The sequence below is a fragment of the Crocodylus porosus genome, unplaced genomic scaffold (assembly GCF_001723895.1).
Source record: "Crocodylus porosus isolate Cpor-Errol unplaced genomic scaffold, CroPor_comp1, whole genome shotgun sequence".
NCBI classification, from domain to species: domain Eukaryota; kingdom Metazoa; phylum Chordata; order Crocodylia; family Crocodylidae; genus Crocodylus; species Crocodylus porosus.
This window is the reverse complement of record NW_017728918.1, coordinates 42,991,902-43,007,701: the sequence shown is the minus strand read 5'-3', so window position 1 is coordinate 43,007,701 and position 15,800 is coordinate 42,991,902. Positions and strand designations below refer to the sequence as shown.

The 15,800-nt window shown below is 41.2% G+C and overlaps 1 protein-coding gene across 2 annotated transcripts in view; it reads left to right on the top strand.

Moving 5' to 3' along the window:
- Positions 1-15,493, top strand: part of LOC109311725 (glutathione S-transferase A4-like) — a 17,089-nt gene extending 1,596 nt beyond the window's left edge. For both annotated transcript variants that reach the window (XM_019537517.1, XM_019537516.1), the window contains exons 2-7: positions 314-418; positions 4,061-4,112; positions 5,867-5,999; positions 10,789-10,930; positions 11,476-11,607; positions 14,098-15,493. In XM_019537517.1, the coding sequence (XP_019393062.1) occupies positions 332-418; positions 4,061-4,112; positions 5,867-5,999; positions 10,789-10,930; positions 11,476-11,607; positions 14,098-14,223 (672 nt within the window). In that variant the 5' untranslated portion in view covers positions 314-331 and the 3' untranslated portion in view covers positions 14,224-15,493. The remainder of the gene's footprint in view (positions 1-313; positions 419-4,060; positions 4,113-5,866; positions 6,000-10,788; positions 10,931-11,475; positions 11,608-14,097) is intronic.
- The last annotated feature ends 307 nt before the right edge of the window (positions 15,494-15,800 follow it).

Genomic DNA, 15,800 nt, shown 5'->3' with positions numbered 1-15,800 from the left:
TGATGACCCCCAGATCCTTTTCCGCCTCCGTGCTGACAAGATGGGAGTTCCCTAACCTGTAGGTATGGTGCCGGTTGTTCCTCCCGAGGTGCATCAGCTTGCACTTGTCTGTGTTGAAACCCATCCTATTCTCATCCGCCTACCCTTGTAACCTGTATATATATAACAGTTCAGTGAATGTGAACAATGCCTATCAAGTGCAGATTAGCTAACTACCTATTGTAGCCTGTAGTAAAAATGTTACTTTAAATGTGGATTTCCCCCCCTCCATCTCTCCCTCAAGCTTTTTCTCCTTTTGTTTTTTTTCCCCCAGGCAATCAGAAGCTCACTCATGGCTGGGAAACCCAAACTTTATTATTTCAATGGAAGGGGACGAATGGAATCAATCCGATGGCTGCTGGCAGCTGCTGGGATTGAGGTTGGGTCTTCAGTCCTAAAGAAAACAAATGGCTTCGGACAGATTGTCTGGCTGAATTTATTCCAGAATTGTATTTATTTATTACAAAAAAAGAGCTCTGAGTCGTATGACTATAGAAGACAGGGTAGAAGACACTTCAATTTCTGCTTTGAACACAAGCAAGACTTTTTTTAATGGTCAAATTTAAGTAAATACAGTGACAGAAGTTTAAAACTATAAGCTGAACTGTGTTGTTCCTTTGCATGTCACCTATAGAATTAATGGCAGTTCACACACAAATATAGAAAAGATCGTTGTTGTGGAGTTTAAGCTGAGAAAAAGTCATTTTAAAATTGGGTAAAATTTTACCCAAATCTACATTTCTAAAAATGTAGAAATAGATTTTATTTGTTATTATTAAATATACTGCTGACTGACAGTATATTTTATACTGGATTCCTTCTGTAGCTTGGAGTTGGATACTTCAGCACAACATTTCATATAGGTGCTGTGGTTTGCTCAGAGACTCCCTCTGTCACCAGAGGGCAAAAGCTCTTTTTAAGTGCAATTTTGTTAGGAGGAATTGAAGGTTTTATAGAGCAGGTGAGAAGTAAACACTATTGCTAGAGCCTAAGTTTGGAAACAGAGGCACAAAGAACTCAATAGTTTTGGCTAAGAAAAATCTTAAATGGTTTATCATCCCCAGTTTTTTTAAAAATATGCAGCTTCCGCTATCGTGATAGAGCTGAAGGTCTTATCAATGTGTTAATGATTCATGTAGTACCAGCCAGGCATAAGAACTGAGTGTAAGGCTTTTTCAATGTTCTTTTCCTAATCAGAAAGTCATTACCTTGACTTTTGTGTATTTAGCTCATAGCTTAGAAACAGAGGACTGGAAAAAGAATTGAGCCACTGAGTCCAGTCTTTTGCTGACATAGGCAGCCAGATTATATAATTCCATTCCAGGGATGGCAAGCCGGTCAACTAACCATTGTCAATTGATTGGTCAATCGAGTGCATTTTTGACCTGTCAAAGATTACAGCAATTTTACAAATAAACTACATTTTTTGTAGTTTTCTTGACAGAAATGTGATATTTTATTGCTTTTGACACATTTCTTAATCGAAAATTTGTGCTTTTCCTGTGTATTACTTGGACCTACTGGCAATTTTTTTACAATTTTTGACTGATATTTGACCAGTCAAATATGCATCCCTATCTCATTCATAAACTTACCGAGCCCCATCTTGAAACTAGTTACTAGTAGGTTTTCTCCCTGCTGTGTTCATTGGAAGGTGGTTCCAGAATTTAATTACTCTGTGGGTTAGGAAGCTTATGCTGGATATGATAAAGTGTCTACAACGCTGGGTATCTACAACACTGCATTGCCTAACAGAGATGGCTGGCTCTACTAGTTAAATCCAAAACCCAGTCACTGAGCAGGAAGCTGCTTAACCCTAATCAATAGGAAAAGCTAAGCAGAAGGCAGTGTCTGAAATCCCACTCTGATTGGATGTTGTATGGAAATGTCTCTCCATTTGGGATCCAGAGCTGAGATTCCTTTCCTGAGGGTCTGTGACTATGTGAATTCTTTGCAAGAGCTGAGCATAGTTCCCTCTTTTCCAAATGCAGGGAAAAGTGAACATATATAAAATAATTTGGTGACTGAAGCACTTATCCAGGAAGTTACAGGCTGGGGTTGAATACCTTTCTCAGTTTAAGGTTCAAACCAATATTTCTAGTCTGCCCAAGGGCTGGGATGGGGCCACTATCCACCCCTGAGCAGAGCAAGGAAGAATGATAGCATGACCCTGTTGCCTAGCTGTTAAGGCAGTCCCAGAAGAGAGAGAACTTCCTGGGTGTGGATTTAGGTGCCTGATTCTCAAAATGTGGTCCAGGTCATTATCCATTGGCGACGCATGGGGTGGGCATTGAGGGGCACATGCCCTGCCAGATTTCTGCACTGATGGCAGGGCACAGAGGCATGGGGCTGCAGCCTAGCTGGAGCCAGCACCCAGAAGCAGTAGGGGTGGCTCCCACTGTCAACACTTATAACTCATAACACTGCCTCAGTTATGTCATTATCAATAGGGTCCACTGTTCTACCTCTAGTCAAAATGATGGCACTCTAAAGAGCTGGGCACAGTTGAGAATTTATTGTTTGTTTTCCCCCCCTACATTTACAGTCTATTCAAAATGCTTCTGTCTGTTTAAATGATATGTTTGATCACTCCCCTCTGCTTGATCTCTTCACTGGCTTTTCTTTGTCTCTCTGAAGGCACTTCACATTCCACTTGTGTCTACATTTCTACATTTTATTTTCTTACCTTGGTTCTAATTTATCAGCTTGTTATGACTTCACCCACCTTCTTTAACCTACTTAGCAAATATGCTGTTCCTAGATGCACCATAATCTACTTCTTACTTGGGCTGATTCATAGTTAAGGGATTATGTTATCATAGTACAATCTTATGAATGTATTAAATAGTAAGCATTTTAAGTTGTGGAAATAATGCAATTATTAAACATCTAGATGTAAGGGCCTGAGACTGCTGCCTTTTGAAGCTGATCCATGGTAGCTGTGAGGGTTGAGAGTACAAAATCTAAATAAAATGATGAATGGGAATTTAGCACTAAGTAATTGGACACTAACATTCTTTATGTGGAAGATTAATGGGTGGAAAAGTTTTGTGAAACACAAAAGAGATGCATCAGGTGTTTAAAAAGAAAAACTAAAAACAAGTCTTGCTTACCCAATTTATAAACTGCCACTGATAAAAACTGAAAAGACTTAGATTGAAACAAACTGTGTACACTATGGACTTCCATTGACTAAGAACATCAAAGTCCTTTGAAATGAACATATCCTTTTACTAGAAATAAATTTGGGCCAATATATACCCTTCCAACATTAAAGATATCTTCTCTCTCCATAAGAAACTGGTGGCCAGGTTCATGGGTGTGTAAAATGATATGGCTCCATTTAAGACAGACGAGCTGCACTGATTCATTCTGAATTCAAGTACCTAATACAATCAAGGGTAGTAAAGAAGTATAGATCACTAACCTCTTTGGAAAAACCCATGCATCAGCATCCTTATGGGAAAATTAAGGTGATGTTGTGTGATTTGCTCAAGGCCAGTGTATCACTGGCAGTCAAAGCAAAACTAAATATTCTGGCCTCCTGTGCTGTGCCATAGGCTGCCCTCTGCTTCCCATTCAGAAAATAAAAGATCAAGAGGAGACATCTGTGGAGCAGATAAAGGTAAAGACATTTATTTTAGGAACAGTTAAGAAAAATAAATGAATTGGAACACTGTGCGTGGTGATGAAAGTCTGATCTGACTGCAGTACAGCTTAGCAGAAGATACTTCCCACTGGCACCATTTACTATTACTGAAATGTTTCTTTGTGAGGCTCTACTTAGAATAAAAAATTATAAGGGAAGTTTGACCCGATGAAGATTTGTCAGTTATTCTAAACAATAGTCCTTTCCACTATGTGCTTCTTCTTGGTGGTCCAGGCCACAAAGCTAGGGAGAGTCAGGGTGACTTTATTACTTGTCTCATTTGTGAACTGGTGACATGAGGTTTTCTATTTAACCCTGACCCATAATCCCCAACACATTGTAACCTATCTTTCTATGTTCTTCCATTCCCAGTTTGTAGAAGAGTTTCTGGAAACAAGAGAACAATATGAAAAGTTACTGCAGGGTAAGGCTACAGTGACTTGGCCAGTTTTCTTTAATTTAGGATTGCTATAAGTGTATTATATTAGCAAGGTATGTCTAATATTGGTGGACCTACATAGCCTATGTCTTGTTCCCAGCTCCTGTAGGGGATAGAAGGGAGGGAGGGATGCAGAGATCAGCAGTTGGGAAGGGAGCATTTGCATTCTGGATACTTCTAGTGGATATATCTTTCTCCTGAGACTAAGTCAGCAAGCAGGGTAAGAGCACCCCCATTTAGAACAATCAAGACTTCTTGTAGAAACTGGGTGTGTCTACATGAGACGCTAAACACGCAGTAGCGTGCTGGGCAAAAACCTATGCTGATACGTTACTGTGCAATAGTATTAGGCTTCTGCGCAGTAAGCATCACTAAAAACTTTTGTGTCAGCACTACTGCACAGTAGTGCAAATTACTGCGCATTGATTTAGTACTTGCTTAACCAAGTACTAAACTTAATGCACTGTAACCATGGTGCATTAATGTATGTGTAGCTGGGCCTACTGTGAACTAGAGCTGACTGGTTAAAATAATTAAAATTAGAAAATAAAGAGGTATTTTAGTAGTTGCAGCAGCAGCTGGTGCTCTGATAGACTTGGTAGCCGAGAGTCATGCTTTATATCAGGGGTGGGTAACCTGTGGCACATGTGCCACAAGTGGCATGGGCAACCTTTGTGACATGCAGCAGATTAGGGTGGGGACAGGCAGCATAGTATCTAATAGGGAAGGGAGCAGAAAACAGAGCAACAGATCAGGCAGGAGTCCAGGCAGGGGAGGGAAATGGGAGTGGCACTCCAGGAGCACATGGGACCTGGTTTTGGGCACTCCTGCCAAAAAGGCTGGCCCCCATGGCATTATATTATGGGAATATAAAAGAGTATTTTCATGAAGAGTTAAGACATCTGCTAATAGAGGGTTACCTACTTAAAAATCCAAAAGGTCATGTAGCAAAATTGTTCCAGCCTTAACTCTGATCCAATTCCTCCATATCACTACAGGCTTGCTCACACATAGCATTTAGTGCAACAGCTGCTCCATGCTCTCCTTTTGAAGCTGCTCCAAGTGAATGTTTGCCTGTGCCCTAGATAAGGATCAGTAGTGTATGGTCTGTGGACTAGATCCAGCCTATGGAGCTATTAGACCCACCCCATGGAGCTGGGAGGCTTTGGTAGTATTCTGGAGGTGCGGAGCTTCCCCTCTGCTGCAGCAAATGGGCAGAGAGAAGCAGTGGCAATTGCTGGGTCCTAGCACTGGCCTGTCTTTGACCCAAGCTGAGACATTCCAGCCTGCCACTAGAAAACACTGTCAAGTGCCTTGGTTGTTCATGGCCTCTAATAAAGCCATCTCCTAATGTGATTTATAATCCTCAATAGCTCAAACTGCAACATACTTGGAACATTTCTCAACACTGTATAAACTCTCCTTGATAAAAATGTGGCATAGTCTTTTTCAAGCATGTTAAAGATATCACTAATCCATTTTTGTTTAGCCAGATGCTCTTTCCCACAACCAGTAATAATACTTTATTAATTACACATTATACACTAGAATGTCAGTGTCTCTGCCATACATGAATATATTGGGACCCAGCTCTCATCTTGAAGCAGCATTGTGTACCTCATGGACATATATAGATGAAGGTGTAGGACCAAAACAGTTGCCTACAAATTATGCCTCTTGGTTCCAGGGTGATGCTATAGGGTTTGAGTGACTTGATGCTATTTTTTTTCTTCCCCAAGATGGAGCCCTGTTGTTCCAACAAGTGCCCATGGTAGAAATCGATGGGATGAAGATGGTGCAGACCAGAGCCATTCTTGGCTACATAGCAGCAAAACACAACCTTTATGGGAAGGACCTGAAGGAGAGAGCCCTGTATGGTATTAATAACTCATTCTAATGCAAATGTGTTCATTCCAAAGTACATGAGTTTAAGATTAGGAAATGAAGATGACCCCTCTCAGGTCAAATGTTGGAGTGGTAGAATGCCATTTCCCAGATTTGGACAGGAACATCAGGTTATATGTTTGTGCCATTGTTCCTTTATTGAGTGTGATAGGATTCAAAGATTCTAATGAAGTCAAGTGCCAAATTCTTCCTGAGTTCAATGAGATTTGAGCAGCTTTGAAAAATCTCACTGTATGAGATAGACATCTCATTTGGAAGATGACAGCCCCAGCAACTTAATACTACTTGGCACAGTACAAAGAAAGACTCTACATGCCATATCCTGACTGCAAGTTGCCCATTAGGGGTGCACACCTGCATTTTGAGGTGTGGAACCTAGGTATCTTAGTGTGGTTCTTTGCTCTCACAAACATTTTGTCTATGGCAAGCAAACTGTAGGATCAAGGTCCATGTAATCAATGCCGCTATCTGCAGCAGTTTTCCTTGAAAAAATTCTCTCACAAATAGCAACTAGCTAGGACATTGTTTCGCTTGTGAGAACTGGCAATTTCAACCCAAAGGGTTGCATGTATTCTGTAACAGTTACCCCTTTCCTTAATATACATATGTGAAACCTTATTATGTATAGGGTAATATATATTACCCTACATATTAATATCTCTTCCCTATACTATATATAGGGAAGAGAAAGAAGAAAATGTTGTGACACAACAAAAGATATTAAATGCGTTGCCTTTTTATTCAATAAGAAATATGATTCTATGAGTTAATGTACGATGCCCTCTAAAAATAGATGGGCTTGAAAACTTTCTACAAATATTAATCACTATTTCCTTACAAACATGATGAGAAGTGACAAGGTCAGTGCTCAGAGCAGACAAGAACAAAAGATTCCTTTTTTCCCCCCTTCAAAGGTAAGTAGTTTAAAATAAACCTGGTGTCAGGCTGCAGGCCCATGTATCAAATGTATTCTTACAGGCATCTCTCTGGTCATTAGAAGAATTTCAAAACTGTTCTGAGAAAGAATGCTGTAGGCATGCTGGAAGCATAACTCTTTCATCTTGAAGCCTTGATTTTAGTAAAAGAGAATCCTATATCTGTGTAGGGAGGCTGAACTAGATGAACCTTGAGGTTCCTTCCAACTCTTTTGTTGGATAAAATTCATTTCCTAGGACTTGCTTTTTCAGTGCTGATAGGGCATAACAGAAAAAATGAATCACCCAGCATTCCAGCATACAGCCTAACAGCATTCCAGGGCAAAATGGAGGTTCGACTGTTACAAGATTTAGTTAAGAATTAAAGGAGAGTAATGTAGTTCATTTCAATCAACATGGGCTTATCCAGCCTGGATCTTCAAAAATATCCAGTTAGTTTGACAGTTACTTGACAAAGACAATAGCATCAGTATTAGATTGCTGTAAATCACTTTACACAGATACCACACAATGGCCACAGGGATTGCGGTTGTCACAGGGGAAAAAAGCAGCAGCACAAGTTTGTGCTTCTGCTTTTTGCCCCAGTGCATGCTGTGCACATGGGGTTAGCACAGAGAAGAATGCTCTGGGTGGGGCTGGGAAAGCTGAGGCCAGCAACTGGGCTGGCCCTAGCACCCATACCTGGGGTCCTGGGGAACTCCCAGAGCTCCAGTGGCAGCAATCTGGGGGCGTGGGGCCTGGCTGGCAGCCAGAGCATGGCTCTGGCTGGCCTGGCTCTGGTTTCAAGTGGAGCATGTTGCCACCACATGTGCCAGCCTGCTTTTTCCTGGCACAGGTTTTTTTGACACTGGAATCTCCCAGTGTGAAAAACACCTGCCATACTGCAAATTAGCAGTGCAGTGCTAGAGCCCTGGGATGGTAACCACATGCCCCTGCTCTTGGGGATGCGTCCAATATGGTGCACACTACCTGGATTTAAAACTAGTCAAGTGAGAGGTATAGGAATGTGACTGTAAATGGAGAATCATCACTGAGCATGTTTCTAATGAGATCTCACCTCATTTGAATCTTGGCCTTTGTCCAACTCACAAATTTATTAAATGATGATCCTTAACAAACAAAACAAAAATCATGTTAAAGCACTGTTGCATAGACGTTGGAGGCACAAATAATAACTAGGACTGTGACAGATCTGGATCAGTTGGCAAACTAAGTTCAAGGAAGCCTTCCAGTTTGACCAAATAAAAGGTCCTAAAATCTATGGATAAAGAATGATGGACATGTTTATAGGATTAGAGGGGCTCCATCCTCTGGAGCAGTGGTGCTAAAAAGAATTGGCAGATGATTGCCTGAATACAAACTTCTTGTGTGACATTGTCATTCAAAGGGATAAAGGGACGCTTGGATGTAAAACTGGATTTTGTAATACGAAGGTCATGTTACCCATGCATTAGTATTTGGCACTATTGCAACCTCCACTGGATAACACAATGTACTTTTGGTGTTTATGTATGAGACATTTGATTCTAGATTCCACTTCTTGGCTCTGCTGCATAGGTAATGCCTATGCTAATGATTCAGATTCCCTCTTGTTGCTTGTCCTTTTCATCACACTAACTTGTACACCTACACCGTTCAGTATCATGCCTGCCCTGGCTGGGGTTGAAAATGAAGAATGTGGAAAGAATAAGAGTCTGTTTCTTCTCACCACAAGAGGGGCACGGAACACCACCTTATGCTGTGGTTTCTAGTCTGTGTTTAGGTCCCTGCTGTCACATCCTGGGTTCTGCATGCTACCCATGCATATTAAAGCTAGCATATCTCTACCTGCCTATGCTACAATCACACCTCCATCTTCCTGGGTAGACACACACAGATAGTCCTCTCTCAGCAGTCTGAACCAAGGACAAGTGTTCCTTTGCCCTAGTGCCTATCACACAGACATAGGTTTCACTATATTTGACTACAACTATCCAAGATGAAACTTGGAAAAGCCAGAAAAATGCTCATATTGGAAAATATCTACAGTCCTGACATGCCTTATGAGGAATTATATATATTTAGTCTGTAGAAGCCGGGAACTGTCTAATGTGGCAACAGAAGGGGACTTTGGGGCCCATTTGTAGAATCACTGTGTATATCATAGAAAATAATGATCTATTTTGTGTGTGTTTGCACGGAGTGAGCACAGAGCAGGATGTGAAGAACCAGTGAGAGAGAGCATGGAGCAGGGGGGAGGGAAAACGGAAGACCCTATAAGACTCAAAACTGTTTAAACTGGAATCTTTTCCCAGACCCATGCAATTGTCCTGGGTTTTTCTGTACTTCCTTTTTTAGCTACAGGCCAGTGTCTAATTGGCGCCAGAAGGGGGCAGTTCAGAACTGAGGCCAAAGAAACTCCTGTAAGATCCAGCAGTCATTTTCCCATGCCCTGTGAAAGAGACACATAGAAGTTGCACAGTTAAATAGCTTTGCTGCTGTCTGCAGTAGCAAGGATTCCTTCTGTATGTGCACAGGAGATGTAATTCAGTCAGGTATGTTGGCCTAGAGGGGAAAAGGGATATTAGCCAGACTACTGAGAATGGGGGCATGGACATGGGTCCTTAATAGTCAGAACACATCTTGGTAGACTAGGGCTCTCCTCTGACATTTACAATAGTGCTGCTAAAGCTTATGGTGATAGGGTAATAGCAGAATAGAAACAACAGCATTGCTGTTTTATATATTATATACAAAATAACAGATGCAGGCAGGCATCCCGTTGGCAAGGCTCTTCATTTATATTAAAAATAATAAAAGCTGTGTCACAGGGTGCACAGGTGGGTGGTGGGTAATTTGGGGGGGGACACTGCTTACATGGATATTTCCCCAAACTGGACTTCATGTTTGATTTCTTTCAACAACTAATAACAAGCTATGTTCATTTGTAAAATGTGCATAAATGTAAGTGACATGGTGTTCAATATAAGATAGGCTTCATGTTTTTGAGTTTGCATAATTAACAGGTCATCAGGTTGGTTTATTGATATGTGTAACTACTTTGATTAGTTAATAGCTAGTTCATGTTAAGAAATCTTGTTGGGAGACACAGGGCCCATGCTAATATGCTAATGCACAGTAGTATTAGTCTACTGTGCATTAAGCGCCACACAAAGCGTGCAATCGTGCTGATGTGCAATACGGCAGCCTACTGCATATTTATTTAGTACTTAATTATACAAGTACTAAATTTAATGCGTAGTAGGCACTGCACATTAATGAACATGTAGATTTGCCCATTGAGCAGTGTTAAACTCACATAATAGCCAGTTGCATGCTAAAGAAAAAAACGCCCTAAAACCTTTGGTAGACGCTAGGGAGATTTGTTGACATGGGAAAGGGAAAATCTAGTATATTCCCCAAGAACAAGCAGCAGAGCAGTATGAAGGGCTTGGGGTTCTGGGGCACTCAGAGAGGACACACCTACATGTTCATTAATTTGCCATAATTATGGCACATTATGTTCAAAACCTGTAATAGCAGGTACTAATTTAGTGCTCCATAATTGGCGCTACTGTGCCTTAGCACAGATTAACTTTTTTGCGATGCTTAATGCGCATTCAGCTAAGTCTACTGTGCATTAGCACATTAGCCCGCTTTTTGCATGATGCATTAATGCACAGTAGACTTAGTCTAATGTGCATTTAGGTCTTGTGAAGACATGCCCACAGAGTTTGTCATGAGTTGATTGATCATACAAAATTAAATTCTGTAAAAACCAGTTCAATTATTCTAAGGTAGAATGAAAAGCTGAAAATAGTGTTTTTCTCTGTTTTCTTCAGGATTGACATGTACGTGGAAGGGACAAGAGATCTGATAGACTTGATCAGAGTCCACCATAAATTTTCACCTGAGGAACAGGAGAAAAATCTGGCTTTAATAAATGAAAGGGCTACAGCCAGGTACTTCCCAGTCTATGAAAAGGTGATTTATGTTTTAAAGTTGTTTAATAATACTAGGAGGAAAGAAAGGACAGTTAACTTAATACATTTAATTAATTCAATATGGAGCTGGAGGCAGAGCTGGAACTGCTGCTGTTGCAGCTTGACCAGGGATGGGGCTGCTGCTGCCTGGCAAAGGAGTCCAGGCAGCCAAGGTGACAAGTTGGGGGACAGAGGTGGGGGGAAATGGGGGCAGCCAGTGGAGAGGGAAGCAGGAGGGGGTGGACCTTGCTCCCCTTTACCCCTCCGAGTGCTTGCACCCCATGCACCACAGCATTGGTGGGGGGGGAAAGGCAGGGAGGAGAACAAATTTAAGATGACTCTTCAATAAGTAGATTCTATACATGGAGAATTATAACGATTCTATTATTTGGGTGTCGTGACCTCTGATAATATGGTAGATAACCTAACTATGTAAAAACCATTAAAACATAACTCTTATATCCATACTTGTCCTTAATATTCTTAATTGAATTTAACCATAGTATAACTTACCTATATTTGCAAAATTTCCCTCGCATTCTGTAGGTTTTAAAAGATCATGGAACAGAGTTTCTAGTTGGAAACCAACTCACCTGGGCAGATGTCCAACTGATTGAAGCTATACTGATGGTAGAAGAAAAAGTGTCCACAGTTCTCTCCAAATTCCCACTATTACAGGTAAAGAATACCTGGAATCCAATGTATTCACTGTCAGCAGACTTTACTGGCCAACCTTAGTGCCTTCAGAATGATCACATTAAGACCAAGAGATAATGGGGATGGTCCTGCTTTGAGCAGAGGATTGGACTAGATCAGTGGTTCTCAACTTTTTGCATACCAGGACCCATTTGCCAAGATCAATGGCTTGTCCTGACCTACACCCCATGGCCCTGCTGGTGCCTGACCCACAGTCTTCTGCCCCCCTGGGCTATGCTGGGCCCCTCACTCCTGACCTGCAGTTCCCTGCATACACATCCCCCCCTTCAGGAGGCTGCCCTGACTGCCCCCATCCCACTTGGGCCAGAGCACAAGCAGTGATGCCTCTGTCCCAATCCCTGAGCAGCAAGTAAGGGCCCCTTTATGGATGGGCACTGGCCCAGGCACACAGCTTCCTGCTGTGTACTGCCCTCACCCCCTTCTCCCTTCTCTCCACTCCCTCTGCCCTGCCACAGCCCTGTGCCCAGCCACCTTCCCCAGCACTTGCAGGCACACACCCCAGCCCTCTGGACAGTCCCCTGGACCTCCAACCCCCCGCACCCGATACACTTACCTGTTTCCAGGAGCTGAGGCTGCTCCCATGCATGCAGATGCATGAGTGCCTGCTGCCTCCAGTCATCCCAAGCAGTCCCTTTCAGGCTGGAAGGCTGTCAGCCTGCAAAGGGAAACCTGGGCGTTCATGCATTTTCCTGCGACTTGCTTGTGACCCTTTCAAATATTCTTGCAACTCACTTTTGGGTCACCACCCACCAGCTGAAAAACACTGGACCAGATGACCTCCTGGGATCCCTTCCAAACCTATTTTCTATGATTCTATCATGTTTGTTTTGTTTCACTGTCATTAGAGGACAAGGAAATGCACAGCTGGGGTAATGCTATTCACCATTCATTTAATATGTAAACTGAATTGAAAACCAGTTCACTCAGAAATTAGACTAACCAGGTTTTATGTATGCAGTCCCTGTAAGAAAGAAAGTCAAAAGCCTCTCTTCCCCCTGTCTCATAACAAAAGAACAAGGATATTACAATTAAATTAAGAGGTGGCAAATTCAAAATTAATTATGTAACTAAAATGCTTTAACACAAGGCATAATTAGACTGTGAAACTTTTTGCTCTGGAAGGTCATTTAAACAAGAACTAGAAATATTGAAAAAGGAATTTGACATTTATATAGATAACAACTCCATCCACAATTATAATAGCTAATATTCTTAATTCTTGAAAAATATTAAAGCTCATATTTCAGGGCATAGGCAACTATAACTGTTAGAAACAAGAAAGAGCCCTAAAAAGTGGAACAAATTATTCTATATCAGTCCACTGAAGCCTTCCTATGAAGTGTTTGGTTCCAGCCACTGTTGGAGAGAATGCTGAAATAAATGGACCTAGAAACTCATCCAGTATGACAGTATACAGATACTACCCTTTGAAGGCAATATATTCTCCAGCCCATGGACAAATCCAGAACAGAGGCAAAGAGGCTCCAGACACACCCCAGTCAGTTGTGTGGTGCATGTACTTTGCGCTTTTTGAGCTCTGCCTGTCTTCTGTACTTACCAGCTGAACCATCTGAGCTCTGTCTAGGACGATCCGCTTTTGCAGAGATGTGGAGCTCAGGGGAGGTACTGAATCCAGTGGCAGGGGAAAAGGAGGGTTTAAGCAAGTCACCTCTTGGGCACCAGAGCTGCATAAAAGCAAGGACTGCAGCCAGATCCTGCACCAATCAATATGTAAATACAGAGGGTACCTATCAGGGGTTGGAGGGGAGGTATTTTAATTACAGCGGTTCCTGGAGAGCCAGTCTACTTAAAATGTTTCACCATCATCCATATAAAGCCCCCTCAGGTTTAAAAAATGATCATGGGATGCTTTATCTAAACCTTACTCAACAAGGTTTAGATAAAGTGCTCCGCAGCCATTTTTAAATCCATAAGGTCATATACATGTGACAATGAGGCCATGCTGAATCATTCTAATTAGAATGCAGAGCAAACTTGATTAATCGAGTCTGCTCTGACTCACTTTAATTAGAATATGAACCAGCACATGTATAGGCAGCCTGAGAGTGCAGGGCACATGGGGAGCTCCAGCAGGAGGTATGCTGACTTGCCACTGAGCTCAGAGAGTTCATTGCCCTTTCTCTGCACAACTAAAAGGATAGGGTGCAATGGCATTGCTGTCCTTTCTTAACATCTGTCCCTGCCCGTCTTCTGGAGATATTGGGCAATGAAAAGCACAAATGGCCAGAAAGAAGAACATTTTGAAAAGAAATATTATTACACTAAAAATTGCTTCCTATCTCCATATCTACTTGGAAAAGAATGGGACAGATGTGTCTCTCATCCAGAATCTCATTAACTGGAGCTCAGTCAGATTCCAGACATTTATCTTAATTAGTTTTTGCAAAAAATGTCAATGATTCTTCAGAATTGTACTATTTCCCATTTTAGGATTTTAAAACAAGGATATGTAACATCCCTACAATTAAGAAGTTTCTGCAGCCTGGCAGCCAGAGGAAACCACCACCTGATGAAAGTTATGTAGTGACTGCAAACAGAGTTTTCAATAGAAAATAAAACCTGGGTTTCATTTACTGCGGTGATTCCCTTCCATTGGGAAGGGAGAGTTTTGTATTTAGCAGTATACAGAATGGACACTTAAATGCAGATGTCAAATGAAAGCATATAAAATAGTCTTTTAAAAAGCATATTTGAAAGATAAATCCACAGCTAGTACATTATTCACAAATACTATTTGGAACCATAACATGCTGTAAAAAACATGTTGGACAAAGTTAGATTAGTAAATAACTTAACAAATGGAAAAATATATTCAGATTTGAATAAATGATGTTTCATTGCTCTTGTTTCAATGCAACTTTTTCTGATGATTTTGAAAGCTAAGCAGACAAAAGAGAGAAGAAATATTTTATATTTTAATATGGGATCAAAATATATATTGAAAAACTGGGAATCTTCAAATTCCACTAGAATAGAAAGACTAGGAGTTGAACTGAGTTATACAAGAAGAAATCGAATAAACCTAATTTTGATCTATCAGGGATTTTAGATAGAGATAATTTTACCTCAGAAAATTTTTATTTTTTAAAGCATCCGATCCTCAAACATTTTGAAAAATAGTAAAAATATGACTCATCACATTTTTAAATCAAATCTACAACCAAGTCAATCTCACTTTTCCAATATTTTGCTATTTTTCATTAAAGTTGTTTTCCCCTCTATTGAAAATTGGGAAATGTTCATAAATATTAATTATAACAATGTACACAGCTACTATCCACGTTATGTTAGAGACCTAGAAGGAACTCTGCCACACACCATAAACTAATTAGCAGGGTAAATGTTTCTTCTACAAATCACATGAAAACTGGTGTTTGTTACTGAGGTCATGATGTCACTGTTTTATATTGTCCTCAGAAGCTTGCTAAGTTGCCTAGGGAGCATCAGCCCACCCAGCTTTGATCCTGCAGGAAACAATATCTTGTACCCCATCCTTAGAGGTGAACAAGCTGCCCAGCTCCCTGCCAGGCTGGTTGGTGCTTTTTGACCATCAGAGGCAGGTACAGAAAGAATTCCTTGGATTTCCCCAAGGCGGCACCTTATAAGAAGTGTACACAGCAGCACATGTGGGAGCTTTACGTTCCAGCTTTGCTTTCCATCTCTCTTGCTCGGTGCATTGTAAATAAATTTGTCCTTGTCAATAAGACCTGAATAAGGTTTATTCACCTCTTGAATCCCACTTATGCCCTTTCAGAGTACTTCAGAACTTATGCCCGAGAATCTGGCCTGTGATGCACATTTAATAAAAGAAACTTGTTGCCCTCAATACTGTAGAGCAGTGGTTTTCAACCTTTTTTCATTTGCAGACCCCTACACATTTTTAATGGAAGAATGGACCCCCTTTTAATTGTAAGTGTGGGTATTCACATACTTCTGATTGATCCCAGTCATCTTTCACAGACTCCTTATGCCTGTTTAAGAAGTTCTTGCAGCACCTGGCCCTTGCTGTGCAACAACTTGGTTTCAGTCTATGAGTAGTTCTCATTCCTATGATTTCCCTGGTGCCTGCTTCTGCATTCCTGCACATGTATCTAGTCCCTGAACTTCAGAACCCCAGTTTGACTTTGGCTCAC